Below are 27,078 nucleotides of genomic sequence, written 5' to 3'. Positions count from 1 at the left end.
CGCTGTTCTCCACACTCTCGAAGCTTTGAATCTTTCCCGGAACAGTCAGGGGAAAGCCCGAAAGCCTCATTGCTTCATTTCCCCATCCCTACTCTCTTATAATACCTAGGCCTACTTTATTTTGAATTATGTATAGTTGTCTTCCTTTACTTTCATGATCCCATTAATATTGCCATATTTCCATGATCCTTTTCCACACTAGACTCTTGCCTTCTGATAGATCACCCTTTTATTGCTCTGCTATATTCTCTCTTAATATGATGAGAAGTAATTACAGGGCGATGCTGAAGTGCCCTCTGGAGACTCCTCTCACTATGTATTTTAGAGTTATTTACTACTTATGGACAGCACTTTGGTCCATATTAATGGCTTTGAAAGTGTTTTATAAATAAAACATTGTGTTGAGTCTTCTCCTGTTTGGATTATTGTTTCATGTTTGGATTATTGTCATCTGCCTAACCTGCTTAGTTTATCTTCGCTTGTGTTTCAAATAAACTGCTGCGATTAGATCCACGTCTTCCCTGCTCAACCTTAACAGCAGTGTTTTTTTTCAGCACCATTTTTGATTTATACTATATAAACTATATACTATATGTTTATACTCTCATGTACAAATCCTTATTCCATGTTGTATGACCGTGTTGTAAAAACAAAATCATTATTTGCTATAGTTCACCGCTTTCTCCTGCTTGTCTGAAATATAATTATTCTGTAAAACAGAAATGCAGTCAGTTATAGAATAACCATATAACATTTATTTCATAAAGTTGCATTAATACCTCTCATTATTCTTTCTTGCTTTCATTTAAAAAAAAATTGTTTTACATGCTACAGTTCTATAACAAGATCCACAGGTTGAATGAGAAATCTGACACAAAGCTGGAAATATATTCATTATGATTTTTAAACATAAGATTCAATGTTGTTCTGAATAATGTATTACTTGTGTGGAGGCAGAAAGAAATAGTGCAATGTTAATCAGGGTCAAGAAGCCCGTTTGTTTTTTACAAGAAGCATTAAAAGAAAAACAGAAGCCCATAATTAACTTAAGATCGCCGTAGGAATAAAAAAGTCACATGCTATATTTCACATGTTATCCAACGTCAAATCTTAGTGAATAAAGTGTCTAAAACAAGCAACCAATCCGCGCTCGTGTTGAAGACAGACACGATGACGTCAGCGGCGCCTTGCTCCAGACGCACGTGAACGCGCCCGAGAAAGAAACTCTCGCACGCTGGCAAACGGGGTCACGAACTATGACCTTTCACTGGAGTAAAAACAATAACAAATAATGTGCAATAAACGCGAGGGCATAAAAAAACACGTCTGTTCATATCACAGGTAAGCAGCTTTTCATTTCTGCATGTCGTACAATGGTTGGTAAAAACGTTCGCGTGAAATACATAATAACCCCATTTGTGCAGCTTGTTGTGTGGCTGCAGAGAAACAGGCCTGAGCTGTTCTCAAAACTCACCCGAGATGTCAATAATCGAGCTGGTGTGTTTATTTAACGATAAAAGCCCAAACCGAGCATAGTATGCTTTAGATCGCCCGGTATATTCCACGTTTTCTACATCAACTGCTGTATACAAGTATAATTAAATCAATTATTTGTATATGGTTAATACATTTTTAGTATTAGCTGGTTAGCATGAGAGCTAACATATGAACTCGACCCTTTTACCTTTGCCACCGCGGGTCCTTCAGTGGGAGGATTTCGCCTCAGTGTTCATTAATTTTGGTCGATTTGTCTGACTTGACATGAGTATTGCTGCCATGAGGAATAACGAATGTTTTGAGTATTAATTCTTCTAACGGACGTTTAACCAAGCCTTTATGTTGTGTTTCTTTTCTTGGCCTCGCGCCAGAATCTCCATTTTGTTTTGTGTTTTGAACATGACTTCCGCTATGAGGCGGTACGGCGCTTTTTTATTGAACATACAAGAAATATATATTTATAATGACATTTGTAAGTGTAGAAGGAGACCACTTAAAGCAAGGCACACAAATAATTAAATAAAAAATGACGAAAAACATCTACACCACTTTTAAATACAAAGAAATTAGTTTTTTGTCTTTTATACACTTACATTAATTGATAAAGAATTTATCCAGAATTAACATTGCATTGTTTAAAAAATTCAGCTTTTTTTTGTCATCCAACAACATTCTAAATACAACATGGTTTCTAGATAAAGTAGGCAATTACTGCATGTAATAAAAGAAAATATGATCAGTTGTGTGGAAGCTTCTTTTTGCCATGGGATAAAAATAAAAAAGGTAGCCTAAATTTCACTTTTTATCTGACAATTCTGACTTTTTTCCCCGCAAAATGTTATAAACTGCAACCCTCTATGGACACACTGATGAGCAAGTCGCAATTGGCTAGTCATTTTTTTATTTTGCTCACCAGACATGGAATGCAAGAACAATGCAAAATAAAAAATTATACACAAGTATAATATACAATTTTAATTTCAAACACTATTAAAGTCCAGTAAGCCTGTAATCAATTAAGAACAAATAATCAAACTACAAGCAAAAGCACAGATAAACTCAATAGAACAAAGATGGAAATGAAATAAACACTGCTTTTCAGGTTTTTCTAACAGAGTTCAGATTAGGTAGAGAAATTGAATACTTCACTGTATAAATTAAATATAGGTGAATCGTTATTAATTATTCAGTCAAGAGCAGTGAGTGATTTTTTGCAGAATTAAAAACATAAGCAGCAGGAATATTAGGCTGCTGTCACTTTAAGATATAGCCTAATGCACGGATCATATATAGCCAACTGATACTGATACACACACGTTTTCTTTCTTTCAGGACGATGAGTATATCTGTGCTGGAATTAAACCTGTGAACTGTTTTTTCCCCTGCCTAGATCAAACCACCTATAAAATCGTTCGGAATAATGCAGACATTTACTATCCATTATAAAGTATTTGATATTATGTTGTGCTTGTGAAACATATTGGCTGGCCTATGCTTCATAATCAATATTTGATTGGCACATAGGTGGAGGTGTTGTTGGCAGATGCAGAACTGGTCCAATCAGACACTTCTAATGACCTCACATGACCATGACAACCAATATGGAGGTGCTGGCTCATCAGATATTGACCAATGAGCAGGTTTCAGAGGTGAGTGACGGGTACTAGATGTAGTGTCCACCCAGAATCAGCAGCAGTTGGTCCTCTATTACAGGAAGGACTGCAAACACACTATTGGTGTAGATGCCATTCACTTAGTTTAACTCGGTTTGGATGGGAATGGAATGAGTGGTTCCAATGGACCTCAATAATGAAGCATAACCATGAGCTGTGAGGTATAAATTAATTTATTAGGTGTATGCTTGACTAAACAAAATAGGTCTTTAGGTTATACTTAAAAAGGAGGCCTACTTCTTTGTGAATTTTGATATTCTAGGATGATTTACGACCATTGTGAATGTGATGTTGTGCAAGGTCATTTAAGTATTGAGGAGCTTTATTGTCAATTCGGCCACGTGCTTTCTTGTTTTGTTTTGCATGACTCTCAGTCGGCGAGTGCTCTCATTGGCTGCATGTTCGTGTCATGTTTTGTTCGAGCACTTGGCTTGTCATGTTTGTTTCTATATGCCAGTTTATAGAGGGTTTGCATTGACGTCACTTTCCTGCCAGAACACACTCCCTCAGCCGGACTGAGTGGCAGAAGAGCGGCTGCGTGACTGGATTTAATAGGGGAAACTGCGAAAACAGTAAAACAAACGATTATCAGTTTAAACTAAAACTCGATATTGTGTTCCTCACAACTTACCAAAGATCCAGTGATCCGTGGATATTGACATGAATCTTGTTTCCTGACATTTATATGTGCCGGATTTCAGCGCCGGGGAAAATTTGTCTGTGAACACTTTATATAAATACAATATAGGTAGATTTAAATCCAATGTGATCACTTATATAAATGCTATATCATCATATCGTACAGTCCTAAAAATTTTTGTTTTTTTGTCTGTATTTATTAAAAACATTCAATTATGCAGAATATACGATGGTAAATATTTAATTGATGAGTTGTAACAATATGTATCAATTTTACCCCAAATTCAGCAAATTGACACAAAATAAAATCTGCAATACACCTTTCTCTGCCTGGATCCAGTTGTTTCTGTGAATGGCAGCAATCCATTTGCTTCTCTGTTTTGTATCTTTCGGCAGTCTGTAAAATCATACCTATCTATCATATATACCTAATATACTAATCTACTTGTACAGTTAATCTCAAATAAGCTCTTTCCCATTTTTAGATGTGTTGTGTGTGTTTTTCGCAGCATTCACGCTGATGACCAATGCTCACTCAGTGTGTGTTTCTGCATTCACTCCAGCCGACCGCGACGTCACACGCATTGTGTAATCGTGCCCTTCTTGTTATCTAACTACTGATTAATTTGCCCCACCTGTCCTCCTTCGTTACCTGCTTCGTTTGCTGCCCTATTTATTCTCCTTGTGTTTGCAGTCCTGTGCCAGTGCGTTGTCATACATTCCTTGTGTCTTGATCCCTGAAGCCATGTCGTCTCCTGCTACCAAGTCTTGTCCTGCCAAGTCAAGCTGACCGGTCCTGTTTTACCCCACGGGGTAGTTTTTGTAATTTTTTATAAAAAATAAAAGCCCGTTGTTCTGCATCTTGAGTGCTCGTCTCATCCCTTCACCCAAACCTGACATTATGTTCATGAGAAGAATTTTAAAATGAAGTGATGATAAAATTGGGTTGATACAATCGTATTTGTTGGCTCTAGTAAGCACTCTTGCTGATAAAATTTTAACCATTTGAAAAGTTTATTTATTGAACTTGTGTAGTAATAGTGAATTAAAGTAATCTTAGACAACTGTCTTGTTTTCAGTAATTCATACCTATATTGTCAGAATTCATTTAGTTTTCAAAAACAGAGAAATGTTAATCCTGCAAGAAAAAAGGGATGTTAGTTATGATTGATTAAAAATGTCCTGCACTAAAGCACATACAAGGAGAAAAGTATAGGACCGAATACAGAGCCCTGTGGCACTCATACTTGTGTTTGCCCCCGTTTTGATCTCGTCACTAACAAACTAGTTGTGATTGGATAGTTAAGACCTCAACCATGCTAATATCTGCCCACAAATGCAACGTAATTCTTGAGCCTATCCAAGAAAATGTCATTGGTTTATAGTGTCAAAGTCAACACTAAGTTCTAAAAGCACTATAAAGGAAGATAAAGAGAGACATGGAGAGCCGTGGTCAGATGATAGGAGCAAATCATTTTTAATTCTGATAAGTGCATCTTTGTGCCGTGATGGCGCCTGAAACTTGAATGAAACTCTTCACAGATACTGTTTCTGAAAAAACACAAGAAACACGAACAATACAAAGTTCTGAAATAGTACTGGTTAGAACAAGGAGAGATTTAAAGCGCCCCCTTTATGCTATTTTACAGGTTCCTAATGTTGTTTTGGAGTCTCCTTCAATAGGCTTACATGCATCCAATGTCAAAAAACATACAAAAAAACAGTTCTCATAATATCCACTGCAGCATCAGCTCTTTTCTCACAGTGTCTGAAACCGTTCAATCAGAATTCAGTCTCTCTAAACCCCGCCTCTCTGAGAGCTGCACTGCTCTGATTGGTCAGAAAGCAAACGCTCATTATTAAATCTGAATCACAGCTCTTGATCACAGTGATACGAACACTAACGATGGCGTGGGTTTTACCGTATCAATCTCATCAGTGGATTTGCTTTGTCAGCAGAAAACAGCGTCTTCTCGACATGAACAACACGAACCAAACTCTTCCAGTCTCGGATACACTAGTGTTAGAGGGCGGAGCTAAGAGACTCTGTTCTGCCAATGACGACCATAGGCTATGATTATGCAAATTATCTACAAACCTACGCAGGTTCAACAGGAATTGGAATAAGGAATAAGTTTGGAACTACTGACGACTTATTCAGGAAATTCAGCTTGTTTTTTTGTGGATGAAAATCACTTCATCTGTCATACGCTTTGAGACTTTGTAGACTTTTTACATTCATAAATATATATCCCTATCATTTAATCCCTATCATTCCCTATCATTTGGCCAACTCATCCTCACTCATTACATGGAAGAGCTAACTCTGCACTCTTCCTATTGGCCTTTACGTAAAATACTGCTGTATTCATTTTCTGAAAAGAAGAAATCAGTTTGTTATTTATACATGAATACAGCTATACTACAATCAACACTTCAAATAAATAAATAACTGCAATCATATTGTTGAGGCTTCTATCTAAAAAAATCCCAATGGGGAAATACATTACAGCAATTCCACTGTGGTACTGTGGAAGCATTGATATTTTCTCAATTTACAGTAAAACTGTGTTAGACAAAGTTGATTTGTGAATAAAAACATCTAATTTACTTATCAAAGATGCTGCAAAAAATCTCCCATGAGAAGAGATGTTAATGAGGTTAATAGAGCACTTCAACGGGAGTGAGGGTGACAGAGGGAAAAACGGTTTTGGAGGGACATTCAATTGTCATGTGACATAAAAACAGCACATCATTGGCTACTTTAAGGGCTATCCTTTTAATTCCCATAGTGCAATATATTGTACATTTTATTTATATTGCGCTTTTCTTATACCCAAAGCGCTACAACAAGTAGCCTACAGTACAAAAGTAGAAAACATAACAAAGCAACAACAGGTAGAATACATCCAGTGTCACCAATTAAGACACAAACACATGGGTTTTTAACTGTTTCTTAAAACTTCTTAATGTTGGGGCATTCCTAGCAGTTAAAGGAAGTGCATCCCACCACCACCACCACAGAGAAGGCTCTTTCACCCGTAGTCTGTAGTCTGCAAGAAGGAGAAAAGAGTTGGCAGAGATGAGAGATCGAGAGGGCATATATTGGGTAATTAAATCACATATATATGATGGTGCAGTTCCATACAGCTTGATATGTTAAAATAAGAGTAATTTATATGTTTAAAATCAATACGGGTAATTGCAAGGAAATGAGTAGAAATTAATTGCCATATTGCAACTCTATACCATAAAGGGTTAAATATTGTCTGTCTGTCGGTGCACACTGTGTGATTCTGGCCACGATTTGGCCGTCTGCGACAAATTTTGCAAATCCTAAGAGATTGCTCTGATCCTTGGTTAAAATCTGAAGTCTTTGATCGCTAGTTTGACGTGTTCACCGACGGCCGATTAATGAGCGTTGCGATCAGATTTGACCTCTGATGAAGTTCTGGCGGTGTCAGGAGATTTGACTCTCAGTCCTGCACTGATTCTCCTACGAACACCGTTTTTCAAGACAAGCCGTGACCAAAATGAACATTAGAGATTTCTTTGTACCATTTCAATCCCGCGTGTAATGAAGCTCACATTACCGAACATGTCGTTGATTGAGGATGTAAAACTCCAGACGAGTTTTCTTGCGTGCGTTAGTTATTACAGTCTGACATTAATGACAGCTGAGATCTTACAGTGTGACATGACTTACAGCGATGATCATGTTCGTACAGTCGGACAAGAAACAATCGTAAAGGACTATTATAAATTATAAATCGCACGGTGTGGAACTGTGAATGAAAATGTTTGGGAAAGTGATTTTGTGTGATAATATACCCGCTCACTGGAGTTAACAATAGTGCTTGACGGATGCCAATAATGTAAAAATTTTGAGCCATTCATTTTAACATGTACTGACAACAGTGGGAAATATTTCGTTCTCATTATCTGTGCTCAAACTGTCTTTGATGAATGCCTTTAATTTAGCAAGCACATGAAAATAAGTTTTATGTTTCAATTGTTTTGTTGAAGCGAACCACTTAGTTACCATGAAAACACACTATCTTTGACTCTTAGATGAAGATGAATGTAGTGTGTGTGTGTGTGTGTGTGTGTGTGTGTGTTGCAGGTACAGTCGTCTCCGTCAGACAGCTCAGTGATGAGCAACTCTCCTCAGCGCATTCAGATCATCTCCACTGACCCCTCCATCACGACCCCGCAGAGAATACAGGTACACACACACACACACACACACACACACACACACACACACACACACACACACACACACACACACACACACACACACACACACATCATGCATGCTTTGTCATAGATGATGGCACATAGACATTCACACACACACACACACACTTCCTCTCCCACAGATAGTCACTGACCAGCAGACGGGTCAAAAGATTCAGATAGTGACGGCACTGGACTCGAACACTGTTCCCAAACAGCAGTTTATCCTGGCATCCCCGGAGAGTACTCGCGCCAAACAGCTCATCTTTGCCACTGCCGACAGTCTGGTGCCCGGACGGATACAGGTATGAAGTCACACAAATGCATGAGTGTTTCTTCAACTGTGGGCACATTTATTTTTACTACACTACCAGTCAAAAGTTTTGGATCGTTGAGATTTTTAATGTTTTTAAAAGAAGTCTCGTCTGCTCACCAAGACTGAAACAGTTCTATTGTTAAATATTCTGACAATTTAAAATGACTCTTTTTTTATTTTAATATATTTTAAAATGCAATTTATTCCTGTGATCAAAGCATCATTACTCCAGTCTTCAGTGTCACATGATCCTTCAGAAATCACTATAATATGATGATTTGCTGCTCAAGAAACATTCATTATTATTATCAATGTTGAAAACAGTTTCAAGATTCAAGAAACAAACAAGATTCTTTGATGAACAGAAAGTTCAAAAGAACACGATTATTTGAAATATAATCTTGAGGAACATTATACATTTATTTACTGTCACTTTTAATCATAAATGATTAATGTAAATAGACACTAACACGTTTTGATTATCTGGTCATTTATTTTTCCTCCCCGTTATATATCACCGCTTCTGGCCAGACGGGATGCATTTCCCATTTCTGACAGTAGATTGTGATTTAAGTTTCCCTACCAGCATGTTAAAATGCATGTTGCCCTGGGTCGATGTATGGGTGTCTAACCTTGCTGTGAAAACCCTAACCCTGAATGGTAGTAAGTAAAGGTCCTTACACACTGAGTCCGAAATTTTCGCACGTTAAAATATATATACGACCTCATGTTATGTCAATCACGTATGCACAATGCCTCCGAAACTCGGATCAGGTAATTTGGTTATCAGATCAGGTTTGATTTGCATTTTTCACATCCGTAGCAAGCATTTTGAATTGTGTTTTGACAATTCAGAGCCACCGAATGACGAATATGAATACCTTCTGCCTTTTCTGGTAGTTTGTGACAGATGCAGTGTCAGTGGAGAGGCTTCTGGGTAAAGGGGCAGACATGAGTCGAGCCCAGCCTATAGAGTACTGCCTGGTGTGTGGAGATAAAGCCTCAGGTACAAACACATTCAATGTAAATAATGCCACATTACACAACATTACATATGAGAGAGCTTCATTATATTAGTCTCATTCTCACACTGCACCCGCAGACATGCATGCTGAATTTGCTTTTTCCTGCATTGCAAGCCTAAATAGATTGTAAAGACCATAAGTGCCAATGGTTTCTATGATGTACTTATTGCTTATAATGCTTTTGGGAAAACGCAGCCTAGGCCAGTTATAATCTTATTGGCTTATTGTCATCTGCCGACGATTTAGTGGCAAAACAAGGAAGCAACACAGTTTTAATCAAATATTAAGGGAATATGGGATCAGGGGAAAGGAGTTAGAAACCCTACTCTTCCTCAGGTGCTTTTGTTTACCTGGATCTTCTAGTTTACAGATTAATTTGACCATAACTATGTCCCTGTTTATAAAGCTGGTATAAAGATAAATTTTGGTTGAACGGATCACAAGTAGACGAGAGACACATTCCCGTTCACAGCTGGTGTTTTAATCCGTCTCTTCTGTCCACTTTCAAACACTTCTGTCCTGATTTTCTTCGAGGGGAGGATCTATGGGTGAGTAAATGTTTGGGCTTTTCAGATCTTACGATCTAATGGATGAAATAAGCTCATATAATTTACATATGAACGCGACCGGAGACGACAGAAACACACGGAGAAACACACATCAGCTTCAGTTTCTGCTCTGACAGACGCGAGATCAGCCGAACGCTGTGAGTGTGTGTTAGACATCAGGAATGGAGAGAGAACATTGTGCTTGATATGTTTTTCATCTTCAAACCAAACTTGAGTCTTCAGTCGACAGAGTTTAAATCCCGTCTGGCTATCGCTCTTCCCATAATGTTGCCGCATTAGATCAGTAGACGGAGAGAAGACGGGCTTTAGTGGCTGTTTGAACACATTCGATCACATGAGCGTTTACAGTACGAAAGCAATCCGGTCGAATGTGTTTTCAACTAACTCTGGAAGTGAGGAAACTGGACGAGCTCGAAGCGTTTTAGAGCCGTTTACTCCAGTATTTAAAGTCGTCCACTTCTGATCCGATCGACCAAACACATCTTAATACCAGCTGTAAACAAGGCCAAACACTGTTTTTACATGTGAGTTTTGGATTATATTATGTATGTATATGATGTTTGATTGTTTTTTTTTACATTGATGTCACTTTCTGATTTGTAACATTCTAAATTACAGTAATTCTTTTCCCTGGAAGAACATAAAACAAACGTTATGTATGTTTTATTACTTAATTTTCAAAAAACACACAAAAAAAACACGTTATTCAACAAGTTATCACCTTAATTGTTTTAATATATATATATATATATATATATCTTCAACATTAAGATTTTTTTATACACCCTTACTCCAGTCCATTTTCCGTGAAACTTAAAACACACACAAAACTCAAAACCTTCATTCATATGTTTCATCTCTGCGGGTTTGTGTATTTGAAGGGCGGCATTACGGGGCAGTCAGCTGTGAAGGCTGTAAAGGCTTCTTCAAGCGAAGTGTGCGCAAGAGTTTGACATACAGCTGTCGCAGCAGCCAGGACTGTGTGGTCAACAAACACCATCGCAACCGCTGCCAGTTCTGCCGTCTCCGGAAGTGCTTGGAGATGGGCATGAAGATGGAGTGTGAGTGTTTAAATCCAATTCAGACCACATGATCATGTGTTTTTTTACACCCCTTAACCATCAAAATTATGCTGGAGCTCATCTGAGGGATCTGTGAACCGTTCTCAGAACTGGCCCATGTTTACAGAAATGTGAGACAAACATTGATGTACAGTAACTGACTGTGTTTGATGACTATGATACTACACAAACAAACATTCCCACAAACAAGCATAGTACTTCACAGTCTTGGAGTTTTTTTCGAGGGTATTGTTATCGTGAAGAAATAAATGATGCAAGAATACATTTTAAAGAGGACCTATTATGTCCCTTTTCAAAGTCTTGGTTTTGTTTTTGGCCTCAACTAGAATAGGTTGATTATTTTCCTCATATTCTCCATTGTTGCAGCTCCTCTCTTCCCAGCCTGTCAGTAACGCTCTGTTTACTTCCTGTCTCTATGAAGCCCCTCCTTCTGAAAAGCACACTGTGCTCTGATTGGTCGGCTGGAGCAGTGTGTTGTGATTGGTTGAGCGCTTTGAGTGTGTTTGGGAAAAGTCCCGCCCCTTACCATAACCACCAGTTTAACACACTACTAACTAACTCAACCAGGCCCCGCCCCTTTATTCTGCGCATGAATTATAAGTAAGTTTGTAAAATGTATTTTTATAGCACATTTAAACACAGCTCGCACTGACCAATGTGCTGTACATAGCTCAATAACCACAGAATAATTAAAATAAAATAAAATAAATACACTTACAGATCAGTGATCTACGCTAAGACAACATCAAGAGACAAACAGTTAATTACAGACACAACAGGGTTAGACAATCTAAAACACAGGGAAGGCCAATATAAAGAGGTGAGTTTTGAGCCTGGTTTTAAATGTTGTAATTGAAAAGGCTTTTCTGATGTCATGTGACATCAGATATTGTGACGTGTTCGTTCCCAGGAAGAAACTCAGGAGTTCAGAAACACTGACACTGATATAGAGAAGAACTATATCATGCTTTGCAACTTTGCAGAAATTTGAAGACAGATGAACATGGAGAAAAAGCATAATGGGACCTCTTCAAGTGGACTCCAGGGCAAAAATAAATGGCACAAATGTGTAGATTGTGGCTCCTTTGAATGTTTCATAATTATTATCTTATCTTATCCTATATTATCTTAATTGCTCAGTGAAATGATTTTAGTGCCTGAATCTTCTGACAGTGTGTTTGTTATATGTTACTCTCATAGCTGTACAGAGTGAGAGGAAACCCATCGATCTTCCCAGAGAAAAACCGGGCAACTGTGCAGCGTCCACAGAGAAAATCTACATCAGGAAAGACCTGCGAAGTCCCCTCATCGCAACGCCAACCTTCATCTCTGAGAAAGACGCTTCACGGTGAGACCTGCATTCACAATTACTAACAATTTGCATGCGATACACCTAGCTTAAAGCAGAGGTTTAGCTTCAAAACAAAGCTTGCATGAAGATCGTTCAAATTAGAATGAGGGATTTAATGTAGTACTTCAGTACGTGTATTTATTTCATTTGACTACTTACTAGAGTACTTCTCGGGCACAAATCTTAGTCGATTTTAGCCACTTTCTGCTAAATGAATACATGTTTTGATCATGATTTAATCCTCTGTGCAGGTCCAGGCTGTTGGATTCTGGGATGCTTGTCAATATCCAACAACCTTTAATACAGGCGGATGGCACTTTACTATTAGCAACAGACAGAGTAAAAACATCTACATGAGTTCTCTGTGTCTGTCTGTCTTTTCTTTTGGGTTGTGTGTAGTCCAGTCCAAGCAAACCTTGGGGTTTTTATTGCTGTGGAAATTTTCTTTTCTTTTATTATAATTTTACATGTTATAAACATTCTTAATGTTTTGTTTTTCATGCTGAAATATAAATGATTTGTTGATCAGGTGGAGTCAGGACAGGGTGATCTGGGGACGCTGGCTAATGTGGTTTCGTCATTAGCAAACCTGAACGACTCGCTTAGTAACGGAGAATCGCCAGACGCTCAGCTGGAGGATTCACCCAGTGAAATCACACGGTGTGTTAGTAATGCAAACAATACATGTGTATGTGTTTACACCGTTAAGAGGTGTATTAGTCAAAGAAATGTCACCTCACACTGCAAAAAAATGCTTTTCTTGCTTAGTATTTTTGTCTTGTTTCCAGTACAAATATCAAACATTCTTAAATCAAGAAGCATTTACTAGATCTTGTTTTCCCATTAAAAAGTCAAAAGTGAGTTTTCCCTTAAAATAAGCCAAATTATCTGGCAATGGAGTGAGAAAAATAATCTTGTTTTCCATTTGAATTAAGATTATTTTTCTTACCCCATTGCCAGATAATTTTGCTTATTTTAAAGGGACAATGTGTAGTTTTTTAGGTATTTTATTAGCTAAAATCAATATTTTTATTAATAAATATGTCCTCAATGGTGTACAAATACCTCCGCCAATTATCTGACTTATCCTCGTAAACGAAGAATTTATTATCTTTTATATACATGTGACGGGTAGGTCCACGGAGGCGTCCATGTCGTTCCGCCATCTTGAAAAACTATAGTAGCAGAGAGGGACAAAAAGTACTAGACCAACGCGTTTCCACAAGGCGTTTTCGTTCAGAGCCAGCGTCACGTGACTGAAAGCAGCAGAAACAGAGGAGCAGAGCAAGTTTAAAAGGCTGCATTGCACTGTTATTATTCATACTGTAACATTCGTTTGTACGTTGTGTCAAGTTGCAGTTTGTTTGAAATAACAAAATTGTTCACCCGAAGGAAAACTCGACGAAGTGCTATTAGAAGACATCCTGTCATAGCTTTTTGGTACATAACAGCTACCGTAGATGCAACACGAATTTGAAAAAACAATGCACTGGAAAGCACAATTCGTTTAAATACAAAATACAGTTTCACCACTAGATGGGAGAAATTCCCACACAATGTCCCTTTAAGCAAAAACTCACTTAATTTGGCCTTTTTTTTTTTTTGAAATCAAGATTTAATTTCTTATTTCATTTTACTTGTTTACTTGGTTAAAATGTATAAACCAGGAACAATATTAATATATTCATTAATAATACACAGTTTAAATATCACAAATATCAAATTTTATTTCATTTGCGTCCTATGCTTGCTAATTACGACGTTTAACCTGTTATCATAACACTGAACAACTAAACAGCGCATTTCCTAATATAACTCTACACGTGTGTCTCAACTTACCCCGCTGGCCACCTCGCACATTTCTCTAGATTTTGCAGTGTCCTTGCATGACACAATATCATGCAATATGCCAGTTTTGAGGGCACAGAATAACGTTTGTGATGACACCAGTTACGTTTAACAGTCACATAAGGATAATAAGATGTTCATTGTTGGAGTGTGCATGGTGAAGTGAAAGTCTTAGAAAAAAAAAACTTTTGCTGATATCTTCGGATCGGAGATGCGTCAATTGTTCAAATTTCCCACAATCAAAGAGGACACTAATACACATGTGCACAGCAAATATCACAACATGTGCATGCTGCACACGCAAGTTATTTAAGGTGTCTCAACTGTACACAGTCTACCCCAACTCTATCACTTAATTTGGCCTTTTTTTTTTAGAAATCAAGATTTAATTTCTTATTTCATTTTACTTATCAGGTAAATGCTTATTGATTTAAGAATGTTTAAAGTATTTGTGGAAACAAGACAAAAATACTAAGCAAGAAAAGCCTTTTTTGCTGTGCAAAATGAATAATCAGTGTTTACTCAAAATGTTCACACACAATTTTACCATTACGTTTTTTTTTTATACACGCTTACTCCAGTTCCTTTGCCATTCCTTTGCTCTTTTTGTCCTTCTATGTTTATGGACTGATGTTGTATTCCTAAGAGCTCATTTCTAACTGTACCATTAAAACAAGGTGAAAATGCATTTCCTGAGTGTGATGTGTTTGGTGTTGCAGTGCCTTCGACACGCTGGCTAAAGCCCTGAACCCCAGTGATGTGGCGGAGGGGCGGAGCTTGTCGCAGGTGGACGGAGGGGGCGGAGCTACAATACAGGTGATCAGCAGGGACCAGATCACACCGCTCATAGAAGTCGAGGGACCTCTGCTTACAGACACGCACGTCAGCTTCAAGGTGTGTACACAGCATTCTCACACTCTTTTACTGTCGAAATTAAATTTAAAAAAGGTTACACTTCATTTCGATTCATCTTACATCATACATCTTAATAACTTTCCAACTACATGTCAACTACTCCCAAAGGAGTATTAGTAGACTATTAGGTTAGGGTTGTACTTGCAAAGTTAGTATTAGTCAGTAGAAAGTCTGTTGAGGAGCATCAGAATAAAGAGTTAGCAGATATTAAGCAGACTACTACTGTATAACTCTAATGACTGCTAGTTGACATGTAGGTGCAAAATTATTTATAGTTAATAGTAGAATGTCTAAAGTGTTATAAAAACTACTTTCTCAGAACATGTTTCAGATCTTCAATCCATCAGTACACTTTATGCAGGTCTTAAAAAGTCTTAATAGACCCTCATGCAAAAATTAGGGCCTTAAAAAGGTCATGACTCAGAGCAGAAAGTCATAAAATCGTGGCATTAAATGTTGCATGCATATAAAAAATAAGTATCTTCCTCTGTATTTTTGTCCTGTTTTCCAATACAAACATCTAAACATCTTTAAATCGAGATACATGCACTTGAGAAGCAAATGTTAAAGGAAGTCTTGAAAAACTCTTTCAGTTTATGTTTAAAACAAGAACAAATATCTGTCACCCTTTGAATTAAGCAGAGCCCATTTACTGATATGTGTTCTTGTTTTAATCATAAACTCACTTCATTTTGATCAGTTTCACCGAAAACAAGACTTCATATTTGATGTCGGTGTGTATCTCCAGTAAATGTATCTTGATTTGAGAATCTTTAGACATTTGCACTGGAAAACAAGAAATACTGAGAAGAAGAGCATCACTTTTGTGCATTATAATCAGAAGCTTCAGGAAAAGTTATTTCTATTTTCTAGCGTTCGAGAGCAGAGCGATTCAAGACACTCTTTTTGTCAAATTAATAAAAAAAAATAAAATAAAAAAAAGGATATCAAACTCTGAAGTGCTGCTAATATAAATCATTGTGTTTCTCCCTTAGACATTTACATGTTGACGTATTGTTCCCTTAAATTTTAAAATTTTAAAAACATTTCCTTAAAATCATTAAAGGAAACTCTATTTTCTCTATCTTTAGAGAGGAAACTCTAAAGAAACCTCTAAATAAAGGAAACTCTATCCTCTCGTTAAGGAAACATTAAAGGTTAAAAAAGACCTTTTAACATGGTCTTTAAAAAGTCTTAAATTTACCTTCAGAAAAACCTTCAGAAACATCAAGATCCTTCGATCAAAATCATAATCCTTCATCAAAATTGTAAACAACAGTTATTTTCCCCTGACTCCTGTAGGGTAATTCTAACCAAATCGTCATGTAGCGATTGTTTTATGCTGTTTTTGTAGATTATAATGCAGCCATCATAAAAACTTTCCAATGCTCTTATTTAGTTGGTTAGCATTAATGTAATAAAGTTGAGGTTGATGAAGTGTCACACGTCACATTAATCTTCCACAATCCACTGCAAATTCACGTTCATATCTGACTCCTTTTCCCCACTGATCCTCTTTTCACCGTCCTGTCAAATCCTGATGGATTCAAATCATGTCTTTTTCTACATCGTTTATTTAAATAAATGTCACAAAATGGGTTTTGAATGCCATTTTATGTTGAGTTTAATAATGCATGTGTTACAGAATAATTAGGCATAAAGTGTGGTTAAGAATATTGATATTGGTTAAGTTAATATAGTAATAATTATGATATAATATTGGGTGCTTTAAAAGACAATTATTATTAATTCAGTAAATTATATAAATACAGAATAATTGAATAGAGCTGAATAACGACCCTATGTTCTCTTCTGTTCAGCTGATTTATAGTTGTTGAATTTGTAATTATAAATAAACGTATTAATTTATTATATAATGCAACATTGACTCTTGTTCTTTATAATGTAAAGCTGTATTTTATAAAGCGCTACATCAATAAATAAGAATGGCTCGACTTGATAAGGCATGTGTGAAAATATAAAGTTTCTTAATTGCAGCTTTTGATATTCTAAGATAAAAATCCCCGTTTGCTTTTGTAAAGGATGAAAGGAACATGTTCTTGTGGAGTGTGTTTGATCGTTCTCTCTCTCTCTGTAGTTGACGATGCCAAGCCCGATGCCTGAGTGTCTGAATGTGCATTACATCTGTGAGTCTGCGTCACGCCTGCTCTTCCTCTCCATGCACTGGGCGCGCTCTATCCCAGCATTCCTTGCTCTCGGGTGAGATTTATATTGCAGAGGTCATCTTTATACTTGTGCGTGCTAGAAAGTATGAAAGAAATAGAAAAGTATGCCATTTCTCTCTCTCCATTCAATTCAATTTAAAATTGCTTTTTTGGCATGACTGTAAATAATACAATATTGCCAAAGCTGGGAATACATAGAATAATAATAAAACACGTCAAAATAATAGAAGAAAATATTATGACATTACTTAAATTGAAATACATTTACACTCTCTCTCTCTCTCTGTGTGTGTGTGTGTGTGTGTGTGTGTGTGTGTGTAGGCAGGAGTGTAACACGGCTCTGGTACGAGCATGCTGGAATGAGTTGTTTATTCTGGGTCTGGGTCAGTGCGCTCAGATCATGAGTTTGTCCGCTATTCTCGCTGCCATCGTCAATCATCTGCAGTCCAGTATCCAGGACGGTATGGTTCAAACATACAAAATTACAATTATTTTCTGGCTTGCATAGGTCAAAAAGTGCAAAGTGAATTAAAAGCTTGTCTACTGTTATTTCAAATGTAGGGCCTTTAATTATGAGCGCGTGGTAAGCGCCTGAATTAAGAATTATTGACCACACAATATGTCGACCTCCACAGAAGGGTGCGCCCGCGGTTATGGAGATATAAATGTCTCATTCTAAGCTAATAAAAACATAACGGTTCATTATGCAAGGTCTTTATACACCACTGAAAACATAGTTATGGATCTTATATTGCATTTCTGTCAATAGATCCCCAGAAATATTACACAATGCACCTTTAAGAAACATCTATAATGAAAATATCTCCAGTATCTAAAATGGCTGATGTCAGGAGCATTGCAGGAATAAGTTAATATGTTGATGGAACTGAACTAACAGCGGCTCTCCTCTCAGTAGACAAGCTATCGAGTGAGCGCATTAAACTAGTGATGGAGCACATCTGGAAGCTGCAGGAGTTCTGCAACAGCATGGCCAAGCTACAGACTGACGGATACGAATACGCCTACTTAAAAGCCATCGTCCTCTTCAGTGCGGGTACATGAGCTCACAGCTTTACACAACCCTTGAGCGTTTGTAAGACACTTATAAACTCTGTTTCTTCTCAAGATCACCCAGGTTTGAGTAGCTGTGGCCAGATTGAAAAGTTCCAGGAAAAAGCGCAGATGGAGCTCCAGGATTATGTGCAAAAGACGTATCCTGATGATACCTACAGGTCTGCTCCATATTAGAGTGATATTCTGGGTGAAATGCCTCTTATCTCTATCAACAGCATTTGTGGCATGCTGTCAGTTACCACAGGGATGTTAAAGTGCCCCAGTTATGCTGTTTTAAATGCTCCTAATGTGTTTTTGGAGTTTCCTATAACAGGTTTACATGCATCCAAGGTCAAACACTTTAATTTTCTTATAATATATGTTGTAGCATCAGCTCTCACAGTGTCTGAAAGGGTTCAATCAAGGATTCAGTCTCTCTAAACCCCGCCTCTCTGAGAGCTGCTCTGCTGTTATTGGCCAGAAAGCAAACGCTCATTATCATATCTGTATCTCAGCTCTTGATCACAGCGATACGAACAGTAACGATGGCGTGGGTTTTACCGTATCAATCTCATCAAAGTGGATTTGCTTTGTCAGCAGAAAACAGTGACTTCTCGACATGAACAACACGAACCAAACTCTCCCAGTCTCTGATACACTAGTGTTAGAGGGCGGAGCTAAGAGACGCTGATCAGCCAATCAAGACAATAGGCTGTAATTATGCAAATTAGTTACAAACCTAGCAGGTTCAGCATGAAGTGAGAATGAATTACTGACGACTCGTTTCAGGCAGTTCAGAATCGCTTCCTTCTTTTAGGAGACAATAACTTTATTACACACTACATGAAAAATAATATCTGAAAATGCACAATAGAGGCACTTTAACCGTTTTAAGGAAAAACATGGATAGTGGGAATTTAGAATGCACTTTATAATCATTTAGCATCTGTAACCATAATAACAGGTCCTGTGGTTTCCTTTAAAGTGCTGTTGAGATGCTAATGAATGCTAGCTTCAAGTGTTATAGACCTTCTTGGACATGAGAGTCCATAAAGTATAGTTTCTGTGAAGCAAACCTCACCTACAGGAGCTGTAAATGTGTAGTTAAACTTCACTGCTTTTAAATTCTCCAGACCATCGACTTATTTTATGTTTATTTATCTAATCATGATTTTTCTTCGCTGCTGCAAATATAATTTTTGTATGTGGTTTCTGAAAACATGCCTCATTTGCTGTTCACAGAGCTGAGGTTTAATTTCTTATAGGCTGGGTCTACAAAATCCGGATATATTTGAAATGTAACATTTTTTTCTATGTTTCAGCCTTTCGTCCACACCGAGACAGCATTTTTGTTCTGTGAAAACTGAGCTTTTTGACCGGACAAAGTGGAAAAAAATTTGAAACGTTGTTTGTAGTGTGGACTGTAAAAATGAAGACGCATTTGGTCACTTGATGCATATTGTACCCATAGATATATATTTATACTGCAATGTGCTGTTCACTTTCACAGTGTTGCTTTAGATACATGTTACTTCATACAATCTTCATATTACAATCCTGCAAACAAAGATGAATTTACTCGCAATTGTGATTAATTCCCCCGGAAAACAGGACATAATATCTTATGCCTTTTTACTCATCTAGTAAATGCATCTTGATTTAAGTATTTTTTGATATTTGAACTGGAAACAGGACAAAAATACTAAAGTGATAAAAGCGTTTTTTGCAGTGTAGACCAGACGTGGAGTGGCGATTGAGCGCGACTCGAATCGTTGCTAATAAAATGATCATCGCAGAAGATTATTATGTCTGGTCTGAGTCTCTCGTATCATCTCAGTGAGTTTTTATTATGTTTTACACATGAGCTGTAAGATGATTTATAAAAGTACTGTGACACTGCAAAAAATGCTTTTCTTACTTCGTATTTTTGTCTTGTTTCCAGTCCAAATATCGAAACATTCTTAAATCAAGAAGCATTTACTAGATGAGTAAAATGACATAGGAAATTATATCTCGTTTTCTGGTAAAAATAAATAAAAATGATGTGAGTTTTTCCTTAAAATAGGCAAAATTATCTGCCATTGGGGCAAGAAAAATAATCTTGTTTTATATTTGAATTCATTTTTTTTTCTTACCCCATTGGCAGATCATTTTATTTATTGTATTTAAAAAAAAAAATTTATTTTATTTATAATCATGATTTAATTTATAATGGAAATATATGTTTCTTTCAAGCATCTCCCTGGCCTTGTACCCTGGATGAAAAAGAAAAAGTTGAAATTAATTGAATTATATATTTTTTCCATCATGTTATCTATTTAGAAAAAAATAGATTATCTTTAGAAAAATATATTTTTGTTCCATTTGAATTAAGTTTTTTTTTGGCAGATAATTTTGCCTATTTTAAGGAAAAACTTGCATCATTTTAATTAATTTTTTGGGAAAACAAGATATAATTTCCTATGTCATTTTATCTAGCAAATGCTTCTTGATTTAAGAATGTTTAGATATTTGGACTGAAAACAAGACAAAAATACAAAGTAAGAAAAGCATGTTTTGCAGCGGTGTGTTTTGAAACGAAACCACGTTTTCCGATATATCCGGATGAATGTAGACGTATTGAGCCGTAGGTGTTTGTTAAGTGTCTGATGTGCTCTGATTAACTGCTGATTGATGTGGCAGGTTGGCCCGAATCCTGTTGCGATTGCCAGCGCTGCGGTCGATGAGTTCCAATATAACCGAGGAGCTGTTTTTTACAGGCCTTATCGGCAACGTACCGATCGACAGTATCATCCCATATATCCTTAAAATGGAGACCGCAGACTACAACAGCCAAACGACAGGCCTCGCTGTGTGATCACACACAACTCCCATCATCCCTCGCATATATCACATTATACCGAACCGACCAACAAGCTCTACCTCAAGAGGAGCTGCGACAGCCTTTCAGTGTGTGACCCAAGAAATATTGTGTTGTAGTTCACTGAAAGGTGCATTATGGGACTTTGAGTTCCAAAGACAGGACATTTGCCTCAAAAAATAAACAAATGCCTTTCTTTTTTTAAACCATTATTTAAAAACAGTTGAGCACTTCATGATGATTCCACTGGATACAATCCAAGATGACATTTTCCATTTTTTTTATGACTTATGAGACAATATCTACAGCAATGGGCTGTTGAACGATCCTTTCCCATGGAAGACGCGATCCTCGATTGAATGTAACCGTTGACATCAAGACAGTTCTCTGGATCCCTGAATCTAGGTCACACTTTACAGTTCAGATCTGGTTTAATATTTCTCCATCGTAATGCAGATATTGATATGAATGGGAATATTCTGTTTCCCAAAGCTCATTATTGCTCTGTACTGTCACTTCTGCCGTCATGACAATCAGCTTCTCCTCAATATCCTTTATTTATTATTTCACTGAGTCCAACTCAAACGTCCATACAAATGTAGATGATTTCAGAAATCATCCGTGTTATTAAATGACATATATGATCTGTATCTTTATAGCATTCGACCGCTGCTGCCATGCACAAACGGTGTCGTTTCTCGTTTCCGATGTAATATATGCACAACCATGATGGTTTAATGCAATTAGATTACTAACATGCTTTAATTTGCAGATCTGTGCACATAGACTTTCTCATTTTGTCCCGGTCTATAGCGATGGACATGCACTTATTTAACAGGATTTTTCTGAAACAGAACTATATTCATCTAGGCTATATTTATTTGGGTTTAAAATCAGTAGCTTAAAAAGAATAAGTAAATATACTTGAAGTTCCAGACTATGTTAGCCTGACACATTATTGGTTAGTCACATTGTTTTTTATGTCCAAACTAACTATTAAAAGATAAACCACACACTCCCACTGTGACATGGTAAAGCATGTATATTTAACCATTAACGCCATATACTTGTGAGGTGAAATCTGCCCAAAATGTGCTTTGTGTATTTGAAAACCTACAGACTAACTAACTAAACTGGTGGTTTTGCATTTGCATGCTTTGCTTATGCATCAAGACCATTTTGGGCTGAACTCTGAACATGTTTGAGTCTAAATACATCTCTTGTAAATCAAGTAAAAAAAAAAAAACATTGCTATAAAGTGATTGCTGTTGAATAAAGCAAAAAGTATACTTCGTTTTTTTACGCGTACCCAATATCTCGCCACGAGTTACAACCCATGTACATATCTTTGTTTTATTTCATGCTAGAGATGTAGAAATAAGGGTACTAACTTTCTAACCTCTTCGCACAATCTCTCGTCAGGAGCCGCGTTTCATTACCCTTTAAATTGCGCAAATTGAAATTGCGTATTTAAAATACGCCCAATGGAAACACGTTGAATTCGCAAGAACTCCCATTTATCGCAAAACTGCAATGGAAACAGTTTTTGGGCATTTACAGTCACTTGACGTAGATGACGCGGTGTGTTTGGACAGAAGACGAGACAGAGTTATTTATTAAATTCATAAAAGGCAAAAGAATACGCTCTATGCACGAACGCTGCTGACGTATTTCCGGTAGGATCTCAGCCAGCGTCTTTACTTCCGCATAGCGCGAAGTGTATAGCGGCACAACTTTAATAAAATTCATTTTCTCAGAAACGGAGACAACGATTTTAGAAACTGATTCGCTAGTCGGATTTCGCACGATATGAGAGAATACTCACCCTCAAAGTTGTCGATGTAGGTCGAAATATATAATTTAAAGCCCTTCTCTTTCTTACTCTTATGTGTGACAGCTAACTGCCTCACAGTGTTGTTAACATCATTCACGTCAACCGCAGGAAGTTTTGGTAAACAGCGAGTGTAATTTGCCATTATCTCCACCTAAGGCAAACCCGGCTTCTAACGCAGCACCGGATGTAACTGGGCGGGCTGAGACAAAACGTGGAAGCGATCGTGCATAGAGCCTATTACAGGAATACTGGATTCTAAACCTCAAAGAAATGCCACAATCAAGACCTCGAAGCAGAAATGAGTGAGAAACACACAGAAACTCCTCATATGTGCCGCTTACAGTATACGGGTCTGTCCTTGCCGTTAATGATCCTATTAATCCTTCGATTAATAATAATGGCCAGTGCGGTGACTGAGATATTAGTTACATAAACCCACCAACGTCCGTTGCTATGATTTTTGGAATGACTTCTCGCGAGAGGAAAAAATGAAGTTTTAGCCACATATCATCTGTTAATGGAAACGCAGTCATTTCGCAATTTCTAACGACATTTAGAAAAAAACGCAAAAGTTTTGCGCAAATCTGTAACGGAAACGCGCCTACTGTCGCTGTGACTTGTTCTGGTCTGTCCTGTTTATGCTTGTGCCGTTTTTCTTTGATTACCTTGTGAATCGACGCCCTCAGGGCTCGGTTGCCACCTTGTGGATATACTAGTTACTGCAACAACAACAAAAAATTTGTGATTTCTTTATTTTTTTGACCTGCGGGTTTAATCTTAACGCGCTTAATCTTCTGTGATCTCATTTATAAAACTGTGCGAAGGATTCTTACTTAAAGTGGACCTGCGCCTGAAAGCCAAAAATGGCATCCGACAAAAAATATTCAGAGTTAAAAAACCAAAAATTGGCAGAGTTTGCCAAAACCTGTGCGAAATTCCCTTTATAAATCCCAGTCAGTGAAAAAGACATGTGCCACAATCTATCCTCGAAATAACCATATATGGAGCTTTTAAAGCCTTGTTTTACTATGCATATCCTCATCTGCATATCATTTGCATATGCATATTCATCCACGTGAGGCCATGTTTAACGGTACTAGACACTAGGAAAATAAGAGATATGGATTTGCCATGACTTTACATTGCTAAAAATCATTTAGTAGCCTATCCTTGCCTTGTTTTTGAATTAATAAGTCAAATAGTATACGAATTCACGAAATTCATATCTTTTCCACTGGCCAAACAGTATTTTAATTGCTTTATATTGTTAATGGAAACAGATAGGCCTTATTGTGCATTATTGATCATTATTTGCGTGAAAATATTTTCTCAGACCACGAGCTTTGCTATTATCATGCGCTAAGCAAACATTAACACCGCATGCCACAGGAAAAGTGTATAAAAGTGTTGCATCCACTACAAATACTTATATTTATTATTAGAATATAATTTTTTTGTAACTTCTTGGTAATGATTTCATGTAATTTAAATGCTTAATTCCATTAATGAGGCTGGGATCTTTAATCTAAATGTGTATATCAGATGTAAACCAGTTTTAATCATTCCTTTATTTTTCTTTAAACTGTCTGTTATTGTGAAGATGCACTGTATTTATGATTAGGACTCATGATGAATATTAAAGATGTTTTCCTGCATCAGTCCCTCAGATCACCATCGGTGTCGCCAAACTGCCCATCTCCTGATGTTCGTGTGTGTCATACAGGTGCACATTCTTCCGTCAAGTTTGTTTTAATAAAGCATAACTTATGCGTGTGAAGTGGCGTACGGCTCTTTTGTGCGACGCTTATAAATCAAACCCCTGATGATGACATTCGCGGCACTGTATCTTCGCGTACGCGTAAAAAGTGAAGTATACTTTGGCCTTCTGGTGTCCATTAATTATAATAAAGAGAGTGTATTCACTTTATAAATGTGTTTACAAACATTGACCTCAACTTTAATCATTAGCAATATCAAAATTAATCTTTATAGCAGCTGCTCGGTTCTGACCTCTATAACAGGAGAGGTGTCTGTTTCACATTTGGGTCTCATTGATTATGTCCAAAAGCAAAAAAATATTTATTGTTTGAAAAGCATGACCCGTTTTTTATATGCTTTTAGCACTGGCATACAGTTGTTTTGAACAAAACTGTGTATGTATGTTAAGATGCCTAAAGTTTTTGATTTCAATCATCAGTGACTGGTTTTTAGGTGTTGTAATGCCATGGTGTAATTCTCTGTTTTCATCTGTGAGACGATAAGAAAAGCTGTGCATGAACTAGCTCATGAATTTTATTAAATTCTATATGATGTGGAGTTTAAATGTCGTTGCTTGAGGGGGGGGGGGGGGGACCTTAAAACCTTGCTGAAACCTTACGCTTAAATGTTTTATATTAATCTAGAGTTCAGTTCATCGCACGAAACAAGTGACAGCTAAAACCAAGATTTGTGATAACTTTGCCGTTTTTATAAAGTCCCCCTGTGGTGAAAATCCAGCTTTTAATGTTGTTTATATGTCTATGTGGTGTTTTTAATATGCTTTAAAACACACCATTAAAGCTGTCGCTCAAACACACAACGCTGCGATGCTGTTTGCGAATGTTCGTTAGAACGATGCTTTCGGGAAACACAGACCAGATCAACGTGTGATCGTCAGCGAGTGGATCTCTGAGTGAGTGAGTGAGTGAGTGAGTGGAGGCGGGGCTCATTTGCATATTCATAGAACCGCGAATACTAAATGAGGCAAGGGTGTCGAGTTACATTCAAGATATTTCAAGGCATAAAGATTTTTATTCAGAGAAAAAAATGTAATTTTGGTGATCAAAGATGAGTTTTAAGGGATACAATTATTGACTAGAGGCGGACTTTAAAAGAGTCAGACCCTTTGCTTTGACATTTGAAATTTATCTTATTTGAAGTTGTATCCCATTTCTCTGGATCATCTTTCAAATGTTTCTACAGTTTGATTAGAGTTCACCTGTGAAAGTTGATGTTTCATGATTTGGACAGTCACACGAGGCCCCAGGAACAGGGCTGGACACCTATAAAACACACCTGATCCAGCTAAACAAGGTCTTCAGAGGCCTGTTACATAAAGTGCACAAAGAAAATTGGGGATTACATTCCAAAACCTGACTAGAATTAACCTAACACATCATTCGGGGCTAAAGCGGATCCACATAGGACCATTTAAAGGACAATTCTGGCGCAAAATGAACCTAGGGCTAACAGTCTCGACCAGTCGAACCACGAACGCCGTGATACGTGAGCTGAGTTGTGACTTGGAATCTCATATGGTCCGTTGTTTCCGGAAGAAATTATTATTTTCTCTGTTGCGTTCAGTGCTTCTTATGCAGTCAGTGCTTTCTTCCGGAAACAACGGACCACCAGTTCTCAATGCTTCGGTTTGCATGTAGAGACCCTCATTATGCTAGCGTGTTAGTGTGGGGCTATTTTGAGTCTGTTTAGTGGTATTAACTATAGCGTTTTTTATTTTTACTTACTCTATGCCCCATACACTAGCGTACATAAGCTAATCTGTGGTTCGAGCTAAAACTGGGTACATTCGATTCTCATGAAAACGCATCCTAGAGAACGGTCGACTCGGTACCCATGTGTTATTTACCCCAGGTACATTATGCGCCGGAATTGTCCTTTAAGTTAACGCAATCCCACTAATTTGACCCAGGTTCAGAGAGTCAAGACAATAGCTGCGTCCGAAATTACACTTATTCTGAATAAGTAATTACTCCACAACGCTACAAAAGTATGTTCTAGATATCGTAAGAATGTAATATTGTATGGACATACTACATCCACCATGATGTCATAATCATGTGACGTGACCTACCAGCATCAGTTGCGATGCTTCACTGACATTCACAAACTGTGAGATAAAAATCGCAATTATTATTATTTTTAATATTATTCAGTGCGGAAATAAGCTGCTATATTTATTTCATGATGTAACTTATTCATAGTTGTCTGCTGC

General features: G+C 37.3%; 1 protein-coding gene across 5 annotated transcripts; it reads left to right on the top strand.

The window, feature by feature from the left end:
• The first annotated feature begins 1,154 nt into the window (after positions 1-1,154).
• On the top strand, positions 1,155-25,410 carry nr2c2 (nuclear receptor subfamily 2, group C, member 2). 5 transcript variants are annotated; one of them, XM_077230311.1, is made up of 15 exons: positions 1,155-1,341; positions 3,022-3,146; positions 7,933-8,034; positions 8,267-8,353; positions 9,265-9,370; positions 10,840-11,019; positions 12,241-12,388; positions 12,643-12,730; positions 12,921-13,051; positions 14,959-15,133; positions 17,253-17,374; positions 17,662-17,801; positions 18,257-18,394; positions 18,467-18,572; positions 21,076-25,410. In XM_077230311.1, the coding sequence occupies exons 2-15, from the start codon at positions 3,081-3,083 to the stop codon at positions 21,248-21,250; spliced, it is 1,764 nt and encodes a 587-aa protein (XP_077086426.1). In that variant the 5' UTR covers positions 1,155-1,341; positions 3,022-3,080; the 3' UTR covers positions 21,251-25,410. The 5 variants fall into 5 exon arrangements, with proteins under 5 accessions (XP_077086426.1, XP_077086422.1, XP_077086421.1 ...); XM_077230307.1 differs by having other exon boundaries at positions 1,164-1,341; positions 8,192-8,353; XM_077230306.1 differs by having other exon boundaries at positions 1,170-1,341; positions 8,192-8,353; positions 18,254-18,394.
• Positions 25,411-27,078: the final 1,668 nt, after the last annotated feature.

This window comes from Siphateles boraxobius, unplaced genomic scaffold (assembly GCF_051911475.1).
Source record: "Siphateles boraxobius isolate OS27281-9 unplaced genomic scaffold, OSU_SipBor_1 141, whole genome shotgun sequence".
Classification (NCBI taxonomy): domain Eukaryota; kingdom Metazoa; phylum Chordata; class Actinopteri; order Cypriniformes; family Leuciscidae; genus Siphateles; species Siphateles boraxobius.
The sequence above is the reverse complement of the archived record's forward strand: the minus strand, read 5'-3'. Positions and strand labels throughout refer to the sequence as shown.

What these genes read in the sequence shown, in the direction of transcription:
- nr2c2 (XM_077230306.1), top strand. Translation starts at nt 3,081, where the DNA reads ATGACCATGACAACCAATATGGAGGTGCTGGCTCATCAGATATTGACC. An exon ending in CGACCCCGCAGAGAATACAG is followed by an intron (nt 8,035 to 8,191) that starts GTACACACACAC and finishes CCTCTCCCACAG; the next exon opens with ATAGTCACTGACCAGCAGAC. An exon ending in TCACCCAGTGAAATCACACG is followed by an intron (nt 13,052 to 14,958) that starts GTGTGTTAGTAA and finishes TTGGTGTTGCAG; the next exon opens with TGCCTTCGACACGCTGGCTA.